General features: G+C 38.6%; 1 protein-coding gene across 1 annotated transcript; it reads right to left on the bottom strand.

Moving 5' to 3' along the window:
- Nucleotides 1–100: 100 nt before the first annotated feature.
- Nucleotides 101–12,101, bottom strand: LOC113020563 (myosin heavy chain, fast skeletal muscle-like). Its single transcript, XM_026164631.2, has 41 exons — nucleotides 12,063–12,101; nucleotides 11,535–11,586; nucleotides 11,193–11,413; nucleotides 10,394–10,537; nucleotides 10,152–10,308; nucleotides 10,034–10,061; nucleotides 9,834–9,945; nucleotides 9,657–9,749; nucleotides 9,505–9,568; nucleotides 9,309–9,407; nucleotides 8,756–8,859; nucleotides 8,536–8,674; nucleotides 8,137–8,255; nucleotides 7,879–8,028; nucleotides 7,623–7,793; nucleotides 7,220–7,526; nucleotides 6,790–6,866; nucleotides 6,611–6,698; nucleotides 6,404–6,521; nucleotides 6,166–6,289; nucleotides 5,944–6,080; nucleotides 5,588–5,843; nucleotides 5,083–5,325; nucleotides 4,765–4,941; nucleotides 4,526–4,671; nucleotides 4,344–4,434; nucleotides 3,869–4,258; nucleotides 3,642–3,768; nucleotides 3,362–3,480; nucleotides 2,893–3,089; nucleotides 2,609–2,792; nucleotides 2,361–2,526; nucleotides 2,146–2,270; nucleotides 1,758–2,066; nucleotides 1,481–1,684; nucleotides 1,222–1,347; nucleotides 935–1,105; nucleotides 715–819; nucleotides 534–629; nucleotides 310–441; nucleotides 101–210 (listed from the first exon to the last, which is right to left on the bottom strand). The coding sequence occupies exons 3-41, from the start codon at nucleotides 11,394–11,396 to the stop codon at nucleotides 190–192; spliced, it is 5,820 nt and encodes a 1,939-aa protein (XP_026020416.2). The 5' UTR covers nucleotides 11,397–11,413; nucleotides 11,535–11,586; nucleotides 12,063–12,101; the 3' UTR covers nucleotides 101–189.
- Between the last annotated feature and the right edge of the window lie 1,902 nt (nucleotides 12,102–14,003).

Below are 14,003 nucleotides of genomic sequence, written 5' to 3'. Positions count from 1 at the left end.
TTTAGCATTGGAGCATATGGGTCGTCTACTCCACCTACAGAGCTGAAAACATGACCATATGAAGTAGAACATGCTAAGCAATAAAAAGAAAACATAATACTTTGGAAATTTTCACCATTTATTGAGGATTTACAGAGTAAGTTGTTCATATTGTATGAACTCTTAAATGCTGCAACTAGATTGCATTTCCTATTCAGCCGAGTCACTTCCCTGAAAGCAAGAGAGAGATACAGACCATAGAGTTAATGCTTATAGGGATATACTGCAGTAGAAATAAAATAACAAAAAGTATTGCAAATGAAATACCACCTTTCCGACATCACGGCTCTTGGCTCTCAACTTGTTGACCTGGGACTCAGCAATGTCAGCACGCTCCTGAGCTTCCTCCAGCTCATGCTGGACCTTCCTGAGCCTGGACATGTGAGTGTTTGCCTGCTCCTCCTGTAAAGGATTTACAAAAATACTGACTTAGTTATAGGGGAGTCAATGAACCAAGCTGAAGCAGATTTGGCATATAATTGTAGTTGACTTACAGCCTCCTCAGACTGTCTCTTGTAAGCCTTGACTTTGAGCTGCAGCTTGTCCACCAGATCCTGAAGTCTGGTCACATTCTTCTTGTCTTCCTCAGTCTACACAAAATACAGCTGTTACTTTAGAGGTATTTGAGAAGAGACAAAGGGCACGTTTGCTTGTTGTTGGCAAAAGAAGACTTACCTGATAAGTGAGCTCTTTCACTCTCCTCTCATATTTACGGACTCCTTTAACAGCATCAACACCACGTCTCTGCTCAGCTTCAAGTTCAGCTTCCAGTTCACGGACCTTTAATGCCATGATAAAGAATTAACTTTGCTTCAAATATAAAGAAAAACTTAAATTCATATAATTTAATCAAAATATATTTTATGTATATAAGCATGCAATATACACTTCATACCCTGGACTCCAGTTTCTGGAGCTGCTTCTTGCCACCCTTCATGGCGAGGCTCTCTGCCTCATCCAGACGGTGCTGCAGGTCCTTGACTGTGACCTCCAGGTTCTTCTTCATCCTCTCCAGGTGAGCACTGGTGTCCTGCTCCTTCTTCAGCTCCTCAGCCATCATGGCAGCCTAAAATAATTTTCTCCATTTAATTAATCTATTTAAAAATCTATGGTAAGCTTTTATTATCACTGAAAGAATGTGAAGTGTTTAATAGAACAGATTACTTAGAGAGTTAAACTCACGTCAGTGATGGCTTTTTTTGCTTTCTCCTCAGCATTTCTTGCTTCCTGCACAGCATCATCCACCTCACTCTGGATCTGCACAAAATCGGCTTCGAGCTTCTTTTTCGTGTTCAGAAGACTGGTGTTCTAAAGGTTTAGGAAAGATTATATGATATAAATATGTTGTAAGTTCACATACTAGATATTTACAGTAAATTTACAATGTATTTCCTAATTAAAATTACATTAGGTTAAATGTTTCTTAACATTATAAACAAACCTGAGAGTGAAGCAGTCCGACACGCTCGCTAGCATCAACCAACTCCTGCTCAGCTACTTTGCGTCCTCTCTCTGTCTGCTCCAGAGCGGCTCTCAGCTCCTCAATCTCAGCCACCATCAGACCATTTCTGCGCTCCACCATGGCGACCTGCTCCTTCATGTCTTCCTGTCCTCTGAGAGCTTCATCAAGGTGCAGTTGGGCATCCTGATGAAATAAATCAATCAATAAATAAGTACCTATTCTGTTTCTTTAACAAATGATCAGGAAAAAAGGTCACCTTGAGCTGTCCTTGGACATTCCTCAGTTGTTTCTGTGCCTCAGCAGCCTGTCTATTGGCATGGCTCAGCTGAATCTCCATCTCATTCAGGTCTCCCTCCATCTTCTTCTTGACTCTCAGGGCATCATTCCTGCTCCTGACCTCAGCATCAAGAGTGCTCTGCATGGAGTCAATTACCCTCTGGCTGTTCCTCTTGATCTGCTCCATCTCCTCGTCCTTCTCTGCCAGCTTCCTGTCAATCTCACTTTTGACTTGGTTCAGCTCAAGCTGAATACGAAGAATCTTGGATTCTTCGTGTTCCAGAGTGCCCTGCGAGATAAGTCAGATAAGTAACAAATACCAAGTAGAATCATCAAAATAAATAATATTGACATAAAAAATATTAAACCTCTGCTTCTTCCAGAGCTGTCTGAATCTCAGCCTTTTCACTTTCTACAGTCTTCTTGGCTTTTTCCAGCTCATGGATGCTCTTTCCAGTCTCACCAATCTGCTCAGTCAGATCTGAGATCTCCTCTAAAGTAGAAAAATTAACCAAACTGTTGTTATTATCTTAGATCCAGATCTATATTCTTTGACATTTTTTGTCAAGTTATGGGTGCATACGCTGCAGGTTCTTGTTCTCTCTCTTCATGGTCTCAAGATGATCCAGAGCCTCTTCATATGAGTTCTTCATCTTGAACAACTCAGTGCTGAGAGAACGAGCCTCCTTTTGGGCTCCTTCCAGCTCTGCCTGGCTCTCCTCATACTTCTGCTTCCATTCTGCCAGGACCTAGGTTTATATAGGTTATTCAGTTAGTTGTCATTATGGGTGTATTCCTCTTGTTAGTATATTGGTTATGTTTAAACTTTACTTTATCAAAGTTCCTCTGCTTCTTGTCAAGGTTGGCAGCCAGAGCATTAGCTCTCTCCACATCAATCATGAGGTCCTCCACCTCACCCTGCAGCCTCTGCTTGGTCTTCTCCAGTGAGGCACACTTGGAGTTCACAGCCTCAATGGATTCCTCAGCCTCCTGCAGGCGCTGGGCAAGCTTTTTCCTGCAATTTGCAAAAATTTGCTTGTATTAATTCCATTATGTATTAAAATTAATACAGTATTACATTTTTATTCACAAAAGAGAAGAAAGCATTTATGTACTTGGCCTCCTCCAGCTCCTCAGTGCGCTGGATGGCATCAGTCTCATATTTGGATCGCCACTGAGCCACCTCACTGTTGGCCTTGGACATTCCTCGCTGCAGCTCAGCCTTGGCCTCCTGCTCCTCCTCAAACTGCTCTCTGAGCAGATCACAGTCATGACGTGCTGACTGAACAGCATGAGCCAGGGCGTTCTTGGCCTGGATTTTAATAATAATACATTTTAAATAATAATAAATAATAATAAATGTCTTTGCTTTTCTTTTATCTCTCAGAGAGCATGTTGACAAAGTAATGTAAAGTTATTCTAAATCTGAGATATAGGTTGTGAGATATAGTTAATGTGAGATAAGTTGACATTAAGTAACTTGCATTTATTCTTGTTTTCACTTGCAGATCCATGGTTCATCAATGTTCTTTTACAATGTATGTAATGCTGAATATAATACTTCTTTAATATGACATCTGGTACCTTCACTTCCTCCTCAGTATGTCGCTTAAGCTCTTCAATCTGTTGAGTGTAAGCCTGTTTGCCTCTGGTAAGCTGGGAAATAAGAGCTTCCTTTTCCTCAAGCTGACGAGAAAATTCACCTGGGCAAAACAGATTAAAGAAAAATACTTTTCATAACTGAAAAATCACCATGTATTTTAAACACAAACAATATCATCTGTTTGAAACTTAAATTGTTTCTGAACTTACAACGGCTACTAAATAAAATACAGTTACATACTTCATATCTTTGGATACACACCATTCTCAGTTTGGAGTCTTGCCCTCTGTGCACTCATGTCGTTCAGCTGGCGAACATTCTCATCATTTTTGGACTTGAGCTCACTTAACTGGTCTTCAAGAGTTCGGCACATTTTCTCCAGATTGCCCTATAAATTGCACATAATTGTCATGACTCAAATCCAGGAAAGATATAACTGTTGCGCTCTTTCATTGTTTAGATAGCTGCTTTTTCTCAAAATTGCATACCTTTGCTTTGGCAACAGCCTCCATATTGCTGGAGAGATCATCAATCTCCATCTTGTACTCGCTCTTCTCTTTCTCCAGCTTCTGTTTGACACGCTGGAGGTTGTCGATCTGCTCTCCGAGCTCTGCTACAGTGTCAGCCTGCTTCTTACGGAGAGCTGCTGCAGTAGCTTCATGCTGCAGAGTTGATTCCTCAAGATCACGACGCAGTTTCTGGAACTCAGCCTCTCGCTTCTTGTTCATCTCAATCTGAGCAGCTGTTGCTCCACCAGCTTCCTCGAGCCTCTCACTGATCTCTTCAAGCTCCCTGGAGAGGTCGGCTCTCTGCTTCTCTACCTTAGCCCGAGCTGCCCTCTCAGCCTCAATCTCCTCTTCTAGCTCTTCAATACGAGCCTTTAGGGTAATAACACCACAAAGACTTACTGAGTTGACATGTTTTAGTTTTACTGAACATAATATTCACCTAAAATAATGGTACCTGGAGTTCTTTGATCTTCTTCTGGAGCTGAGTACCAAGAGACTGCTCATCCTCAATCTTGCCAAGAAGCTGACTGATTTCAAAGTCCTTCCTGTAAGTGGAGAAGACAAAGAAATGACTCTGACAGCTCTGTGGCTCTTCTGAATGCACGTGTAGGAACTTTATCAGTGACTGTTTTTTACTTTTTGATTTTCTCATCAGACTGCTGCTTGTCATTCTCCAGATCCATTATGGATTCCTGGGCCAGTTTCAAATCTCCCTCCAGCTTCCTCTTGGCTCTCTCCAGGTCCATGCGGAGCTTCTTCTCTTGCTCCAGGGACCCCTCAAGCTATTAAAAAATGTTACATATTTTTTTACAACTGAATAATTCATAATAATATAAAAATAAGAAATCTTTTTTAAAAAGATGATGTTTTCTTACATCATCAACTTGCTGTTCCAGTTTTGTCTTGGCTTTGGTCAGAGTGTTGACTTTGTCCTCCTCTGCCTGGAGATCATCCAGTGTTTGTTGATGGGCCTCTTGTAAGGCTTTCTTCTCCTTGGTTAACTTGGCAATTGACTCATCTTGAGATGCCATCTCCTCTGTCAGGTTTTTCACCTGACATAAATAATAATTGGGAATTTCATGGGAATTTCCCATGAAAGTTAATAAATTAACATGGCAAAATAAGACATTACAGCATATAAACATATTATGTGTATGTATTTTGGTGAAAACTACAATCACTATGAACTGAACCTTGTTTTCTGTGGCATGTTTCTCCTTCTCCACTTTGGCCAAGGTGAGCTCCAAGTCATCAATGTCCTTCTTCAGCTCAGAGCATTCATCCTCCAGCTTCCTCTTCTTAGCAGTCAGCTCAGCATTGATTTCCTCTTCATCCTCCAGTCTCTCACTTGTCTCTTTGAGTTTGGCCTCGAGCTGGATCTTGCTCTTAATGAGCCCCTCACACCTTTCTTCAGCATCAGAAAGATTCTCATTTTCCTGTGACAAGGCAAGAAATATGGGAATTATATTATTATAATATAGTATAAGAAGAATAATTATTATCATACTTTTATAAATAAAGAATATTATTATGTTTTTAATTACAGCAATTGAGCACAGTTCTCAGTTACAGCACATCTCACAGCCAAACACCAGCCAAAAAGTCATACTGATAAATAGACTAATATGTGGTTATTTTTCAGCTAATTGAGCATTATTATAATAGAACATGCATTTTCTCCTCCCCCTTGTTACTCACAGCTGCTACTTGAAGTTGCAGGTCATTCTTCTCCTGCAGCAGGCCGACCATCTTCTCTTCCAGTTCTTTTTTCTTAGCCAGAGCAGTAGCCAGGTCTGTCTGCATCTTCTCATAGTTCTCCTTCATGTTCTGCAACTCCTTCTCAGTCTCAGCACTCTTCAGAAGAGGCTTGATCTTGAAGTACAGATGCATCCATGGCCAGTTCTTGACATTCATGAATGAACGGATGTTGTACTGGATGCTGAAGATAGCATCTCTACAAAAACAACGCAAATTACCATGCTTTGATATACTGCTTTTGCGTAACATCACATGATATTTAAATAGTAATTTGACATATTATTTCTGAATTATACCTCCTCTCCATCATCTTCACAAACTCTTTCCTCATGAGGTATCCTCTGCAGAGAGCCTGAGTCATGGTCACCAGCTCAGCCAGTTTCTCATCTCTCATCTCCTCAAGAGTGCCCAGCAGACCAGCTTTGAAGAACACCTGTGTTGAAGTGAAACAAATTAGTTCACATGAATTAGTTCTGTTTAATACAACTGGAGGTTGTAAAGGTAATCATAAAGTGTACCTTTGTGTGCCCAAACATGTACTGTGTGTGATCCACATCAATGGAGCCAAGCAGCTTCTCTGAAGCTTTCTTGTTGTCGATGAACTGTCCCTCAGGGATGACGCTGGCATTCAACACTTTGTATCTGTAAGAAAATATAGTGATGTTACTTGGATTTTGCACCCATTGTCCTTGTGTTTTCCCTTTTCCAGTACCTTTGAAGTTATTTTAACTTTCTTATAAAGAAAACAGAAGTCACCTCTGCTTGAAGTCACCATAGAGGATTCTGCTGGGGAAACCCTTTCTGCAAATTCTGATGCCCTCCAGTACACCGTTACACCTCAGCTGATGGATGACCAAATGATTTTCCATAAGACCTGAAAGTTAAAAATTCATATAGTTTAAATCATTTCAATATGTCACTTTTAACATTTTTTTAAAATCAGTATGACTGTGTGCTTTATACCTGGGGTCTTTGACTCATTGGGAATCAGGCAACGAACAAAGTGAGGATGAGTGCTCCTTAAGTTGGTCATCAGTTTGCCTAGGTTTTCCTGGGGGGGGACGGACATATTTAAACAAATGATAGCTGCTTAAAATAAACCAATACATTTGAATATATTTTTTTGTGGCGGTTCAAAATACCCTGAAAAGAGCAGACACTGTCTGGAAAGAACCACCCTTCTTCTTTCCACCACCCTTCTTGCCGCCACCAGCAGCATCTGTTGTTCAATACACTTAATTAAGAGAACTGAATAACTAATGCTATAGTGAGTGTTTTACAATAATTTAATTTTAAACCATATTTTCAATGAAAACAATAACTGTGTGATCACTGATTCAACTTCATTTCCTAGAGGAAACATATTTAATGAGTATTCACAAATGGTCATAATAATAATAATAATAATAATAATAATAATAATGGATTGGATTTATATAGCGCTTTTCAAGGCACCCAAAGCTCTTTTACAATGCCACTATTCATTCACTCTCACATTCACACACAGGTGGAGGCAAGCTACAGTTGTAGCCACAGCTGCCCTGTATTTTTTTTACATTATTTATTTCCTACCATCAGCTCCAGCATGGGCTGCATACAGGAAGCACAGCAGTTTGTTTGATGACTTCTGGTAGAGCTGCACAACTGAGTCATTCAGTGGGTCCTTGTTCTTGTCCAGCCAGCCAGTGATATTGTAGTCCACTGTACCAGCATAGTGAACCAGGGCGAAGTGTGCTTCTGCTTTACCCTTTGCAGGCTTTGGCTTCTCAAATGCCTTGCTCTTGCCAAGATGCTGATCATACAGCTTGTTCTTGAAAGAAGTGTCTGTAGCCTTGGGGAACATGCACTCCTCTTCAAGAATGGAGAAGATGCCCATTGGCTGAAAAGAGAAGTTGTATTCAGGAAAAATCTGTATTTTAGTACCTAGTCAGAAACTGCCATTTTAGTCCTGAACGGCACATCTGAATGGTCTTACCTTCTCAATAAGCTCAATGCAGGCAGCCAAGTCCATACCAAAGTCAATGAACTCCCATTGAATGCCTTCTTTCTTGTACTCCTCTTGCTCCAGGACAAACATGTGGTGGTTGAAAAACTGTTGCAGTTTCTCATTGGTGAAGTTGATACAGAGTTGCTCCAAGCTGTTGAACTGTAGTAACAGAAAGCTAATTCATATCATGAAAAAAAAATCATATTTATCTTTAAATCCAGTCTCACATTTTTGAAATGCTCACATCAAAGATCTCAAACCCAGCGATATCCAGCACTCCAATGAAGAACTGTCTGGGCTGCTTTGTGTCCAGCATCTCATTGATACGGATAACCATCCACAAGAACATTTTCTCATATACGGATTTGCACAGAGCCGAGACAGCATTGTTGACCTGGAAGAAGAGAATTCAACATTCTCCTAAATTCCTGGATAACACTGTAAAAAGTATTTTAAAATGAAACTTTTTTTTTTTAATCCTTTCAATTTTTAAAAAAATTACCTGTGGAACAGTCTGACCTTTGGTCACAAACTCATTCCCAACCTTGACTCTTGGGTAGCACAGAGCTTTCAACATGTCAGCTGAATTCAGGCCCATGAGGTAGGCGATTTTATCAGCCACTGATTGGAAAAACAAACATGTTTCATTATGTAACAAAGAAATGTTAACACTATGGAATGAGCTAAAACACAACTAAAATCCACATTGATAGCAGTGCTAAAGATTTATTTTACATTTTATGAACAATTGCAGGCAGTCACTCTGCTCAGTCATTATATTAGTATGATATTTATCTGTCTAAATGGGAATGGTTAATGCTATGGATGTCACTGTAGTTCTAAGAGTTAATGTGAATTATTACTTCATGAGGATGTAATATTACAAAATCAATTTGATTACCCTCAGTGCCATCAGGTTCAGCCTGCTCCTCACGCTGCTTCTGCTTGAATTTCATGTTTCCATGATGCATCACAGCGCCAGTCAGCTTGTAGATGCCCGCCTTCTCGTCAGCACTGAAGCCCAAGATGTCAATAGCAGTCTGTAATCCAAGCACAGCATTAATTTTTAAACAAGTTATTGTGACAGTTTGCCTTTATTCTACACATTACCATCAACTTACATCTGTTGCAATGAACTCCTCCACATCATTGATACTTTTGACTGTGATTTCACCCTGACTGATCATTGGATAGTCATAAGGGTTAGTGGAGATTAGAAGAGACTCTAGAAGAAAGTAGAAGAAATGCTTGAGTGGAACATGGTTATTTCCTTATTGTTTTTTAATTGTGCAAGATTAGTGATTGACATAAGGATTTATATAACACAGAGAAGAAAGTGACTAGGTTAGGAAAACTGGGGGAAGAAAACAGTAAAACCAACAGTAACTTCAAGATTATTATATGTTAAAAACACAACTTTACACTATGAAATTATGTGAAATTATATGTTTGGGTGGGTGTAAGGATATAGTGGGTTGAGAAACAGAAAGAGAGAGAGAGAGGAGAGGTAGCACCTTAAAAAGTTATTTAATTAATAATGTTTTTTTTTTTCCCCAAACAACAAAAGAAGTAGCTTAATTGGAGTGGTTCCCAGATAAAGACTATTCTTTTGTTTAAAACAACTGGGGGTATGGAAAGTAATTTACAGTATGTCTTGTTCAGTTCATCACATACCCAGGAGCTCAGGCTTGTGGCCTGTCATCAGCTGATAGAAGATATGGTAGCTTCTCTCAGCAGACAACTGGAAGGTGACACGGGACTTCTCCAGCAGATCTGTGAACAATTGTTGAATAGGAAGTGTGATGATCAAACAGTACAGGCATTTCATTTGTATACTACTAACTACAAAAGGAAAATAAGGCTAACTTACATGTTTCAATATCAGCTGAGGCTAGCTTTCCAGTGGAGCCAAAGTGAATTCTGATGAATTTACCCTGAACATTTACCACAAAATGTCAGTTTGGCTCTGGATAACAGTAGGTGTAAGAAAATAATTTTAGAGTCCAGAACACGAATACTTACAAAACGAGAGGAGTTGTCATTCCTCACAGTCTTGGCATTTCCATATGCCTCCAGCAGAGGGTTAGCTGCAATGATTTGATCTTCCAGTGAACCCTACACAGAGACATCAAACAGCTGTTTAAAAACAGCAGCAGCAATCACCTGTGACAAACACATTTGATTTGAACACAATTTTACCTGTATTTTTCCTGAGGATGTTTCAGCTTTCTTAGCTCCAGCTACTGCAATTGTTGCAAAATACTGGATAACACGCTTGGTGTTTACAGTCTTTCCTGCACCAGATTCTCCACTGGGGAATTAAAGCATGATTTTTACTTTGCAATACAATTATGATTTTTACTAAAGAAGTGTTCTTGTAATGTTTATATTATACTTACGTAATGAGGATAGACTGATTCTCACGATCTGAAATATAAGAGCACACGCATATTAAACCTACAGTTGACAATCCTCATTGTCCCATGCACCTGAATCTTTAATCAACTTTGATTTTACCAGTGAGCATGAACTGATAGGCATTATCAGAGATGGAGAAGATGTGGGGTGGAGCCTCAATCCTCTTCTTGCCTCTGTATGCCACAACAACCTGAGCATCGTACACAGGAAGCCACTTGTAGGGATTCACCACGACGCAGAAGAGGCCGGAATAAGTCTGTAATAACAAAGACACAGAAACATATATATAGTTGTTACTCAGAGAAAATACAAGCAAAGTATATTATGAGATTAAAGCTTACATAGATCATCCATGATGAAAAACGCTCTTTGAGGTTAAACAGCACGGCAGGCTCATTGAGGTGGGTCATCATTGCCATGTCCTCAATTTTATCAAACTTTGGAGGATTCATGGGGTGGATGTCATCCTCTTTTACAGTGACTGTCTGCATTTGAAAAAGAATAAAATTAAACAAAACCTTTTTTAACATAGTAAGGCAAGGCAAGGCAAGTTTATTTGTATAGCACAATTCAACAACAAGGTGATTCAAAGTGCTTTACAGAGACATTAGAAACAAGAACAAATAAAAAGCATGATTTAAAATTGAATAAAACAAGCAAATAAACTAACTAACTAATTAACAAACAAACAAACAAACAACAGTATATAAAATCAAAACAGATAAAATCAGAACAGTAGATAAAATCAGTAGTTAAATGTAAGTTTTGAAATTTAAGCTTAAAGTGTGGATTTGGTGCTTTATTCAAATGCAGCTGAGAACAGGTGAGTCTTCAACCTGGATTTAAATAAACTGAGTGTTTCAGCTGATCTGAGGCTTTCTGGGAGTTTGTTCCAGATATAAGGAGCATAAAAGCTGAATGCAGCTTCTCCGTGTCTGGTTCTGACTCTGGGAACTGATAAAAGACCGGATCCAGATGACCTGAGGGATCTGGATGGTTCATACTGGGTCAGGAGGTCATTGATGTATTTTGGTCCTAAACCATTCAGAGCTTTATAGGCCAGCATCAGAACATTGCATAATCCATAAAGTTGAGTCTAATCTTTTCTAAGAAAGTTGAAGAATTAATTGTTTTACTTACCTTTCCTGTAAGTGTCTCAACAGTTGCCTTGCCACCCTCTCTTTTGACGAGTTTACCCTTCACGTACATGTCATCAGCATCAGTTACAAAGTAGGCACTTTTGGCATCAAAAGGAGTGTTCTGAGCCTCTAATCTCTCTTTCTCAGGTTTTCGGAGGTAAATGGCTGCAGGGCCATAGGCCTGCATCTCTGCATCTGTGCTCATGATGGAACTTTAGGGGGCTGAAATTGAGAGGTTGAGAGGTTTTGTTTTCTTTGTTGTCTTTATTTTCATAAACATCCCCATGCTAATGTGTGTGTTTGGGAATTGTTCAGATATAACAGAAAATACACTATAATGTACCTTCCTTAGTCCCAGCAGAAAACTGTAAACTCTTGATTCTGTTGCTTGAATCCTAATAACAAACCATCAACTGTTAGAGTTTGTATTGTTGATTGTCATTTATGCTTAGAAATATTTAACCATATATGCTTAGAGGTGTATAATCACTTGTGTAGTGATAGGATGTGTGATCTTTAGCAGGCCCCAAAGGCTTGGTGTGCATTCCAGGAATTGTCCGGTTCTCTCCCGTGCACGAGTAACATGAAGAAGCTTGCCTACTTGAGTCTTGCTTTGCAGTGTAATTATATTGTCTTCAACGTTCCAGCGAATAGGTTTATGCTCTAAAACCTATCATCAACTATAATAAATATGGGTGTCCATTAATTTCAAAATATACTACTACTACTACTGCTAAAATTATTATTATTAGTTGTAGTAGTAGTAACCGTAAACAATTCTAAAAGCATTAAAACGTGCAGTGTTAAATATCCCAAAGCTATGATAAAATTGTGTTTCACAATGCAAAATAGCTGAAGTTAATGTTCTTACCTGAGTTGGAAGCCTATCAGTTGCTGACTCAGACTGAAGCACCCTCTTTTATAGAGGGAGAACTTTTTCCTCAGTAGGTGTGCCTTGCTCAGTTTGGTCATGTATTCTTGCCATGTTGCCGTTAATCCCGTGACAGTGACAGTTGCTGTGATTAAACTGCTTTGCAAGAACATTTATAACAGAAGGTGGCCAAACTGAGCAGTCATAAGACACAGTGCTGATTGAAGATGAAAGAAAATTACTGCAAGATCGATTACTTTGAACGATAACACAGCAGATATTTTACATTTGATAATTTATATAACTTACAAGGCATGTAACAAGGCTTTTCTTAATTTAGATGTGTAAAATGCTGTTCATATAAAAGATGAACTCGATTTATGAGCATCAATGTTTTTATTAATAATACATTTCTATTATTACTTCTATCAATAATAATAATAATAATAATAATAATAATAATAATAATAATAATAATTATTATTATTATTATTATCATCATAGCAGTAGGAGCAGAAGGTATATTAGAAGTACTTTTTACTTTGGAGAAGCACCAAATGTCACTGGTGTACAGTTGCTCTTCACACATGTCAGATTTGGTGGTCCAATAAAAAAAGGGGGCAGCAAGTGAACAACTGTTCCATAAAGCAAGGTCAAAACATTCAATATAGATCGACTGATTTAAACACATTTTAGTATCAACAGATTAATGAGTCTTTTTCTCCTAATGCTCACTCATTGTATCATCTGATTTAGCTCTGTAATGTGTAGAACAGTTGTTGTGCACGTATCAAAGATTCTAACCATTTGTAGAAAATATATTCTTATAATATTTAATTAACATACAAGCCTGTCTGGTTCTTGCTTCTCTACAATGTTATTATTAATCATCCTAGTGGAACATGTCATGACACAGGCTGTGATTTTGGAGAAGCATATAAATGTCACTGGTGTACAGTTGCAGGACAAGCATACATCTCAGATGTCTGAACTGATATTGAGCGCCATTCCATAAAAGCTTAGAAGAGATTACATATCGTCTTGGAATGGAGTGGATGAACAGTTGCCATCTAGAATGGGATAAGACCCAAAATAAGACCTGTGGCAATAAACAAGATTTTAGAGATGCCAGGACTGTAATAGTAAAGTGAATGAAAACTATATCCGGGATTATTTTTACATTTAAGGCTTAGCTTAATAATAAATTCATAAAGGTAAAAAGGAAAACAAAGCTGTATTTTGTTTGTTTTTTTCTTTTTGCCTTTTTGAATTTAGCAATCCTTCATTCTTCAAAAGAGATGACCTTGAGGTATGTAATCCATATAACCTCTGTGCACAGGTGGGTTTTCAGAGCAAATATGCAGAACACGTGCTTCCCAAGTAAAGTCAAATGTCTTTAGTTTTTTTCAGTCACCCTTAATAGCATTTGCCATAGATGTTTTAAGATCTAACAGGGTCAACTTGCTTGTTAAAAACTTTGTATGCATGATCTTGATATAGTTATGGTTACACACTATTTCATACATATCATACAAATATAAATCTGTGATTCCATCCATGTTAATTTAGCAGCATTTTTTTTTTATTTCCTAAAACACAAAAACAAAAACAAAACAAATAAAGCTGTGCTGGGCTACCCTGAATACACGCTGTTTTTCATCTCTGGTGACAAAATGTAACAACAGTTCCAAATACACACAATTGACAAATTAAAGGAAAAGCACAACTGCATGACCCCCACAGTGAGGGGATCCGGTGGCTTTGTTTTGCTTTGGGAGGTATTTTGTTGACAATGTTTGGGCCCCCTTTAGAGGAAAGCCTTGTACTGTAAATCACTTAAGAGTTGTTCTGATTGATCACCTTTGTCCTGTGATGAAACTGTTATATTCTGATGGGACAGAATGGGAAGTTGGTTCTTCCAGCATGACAATTCCTTCATCC

This window comes from Astatotilapia calliptera, chromosome 4, assembly GCF_964374335.1.
Source record: "Astatotilapia calliptera chromosome 4, fAstCal68.1, whole genome shotgun sequence".
Classification (NCBI taxonomy): domain Eukaryota; kingdom Metazoa; phylum Chordata; class Actinopteri; order Cichliformes; family Cichlidae; genus Astatotilapia; species Astatotilapia calliptera.
The sequence above is the reverse complement of the archived record's forward strand: the minus strand, read 5'-3'. Positions and strand labels throughout refer to the sequence as shown.

Excerpts from the sequence above, each read along its gene's own strand:
- LOC113020563 (XM_026164631.2), bottom strand. The coding sequence starts at position 11,396 with ATGAGCACAGATGCAGAGATGCAGGCCTATGGCCCTGCAGCCATTTAC. Across the intron at positions 10,062-10,151 it reads CTATCAGTTCATGCTCACTG|ATCGTGAGAATCAGTCTATC; the intron begins GTAAAATCAAAG and ends CTTATATTTCAG. Across the intron at positions 2,793-2,892 it reads GAGGAGCTGGAGGAGGCCAA|GAAAAAGCTTGCCCAGCGCC; the intron begins GTACATAAATGC and ends TGCAAATTGCAG.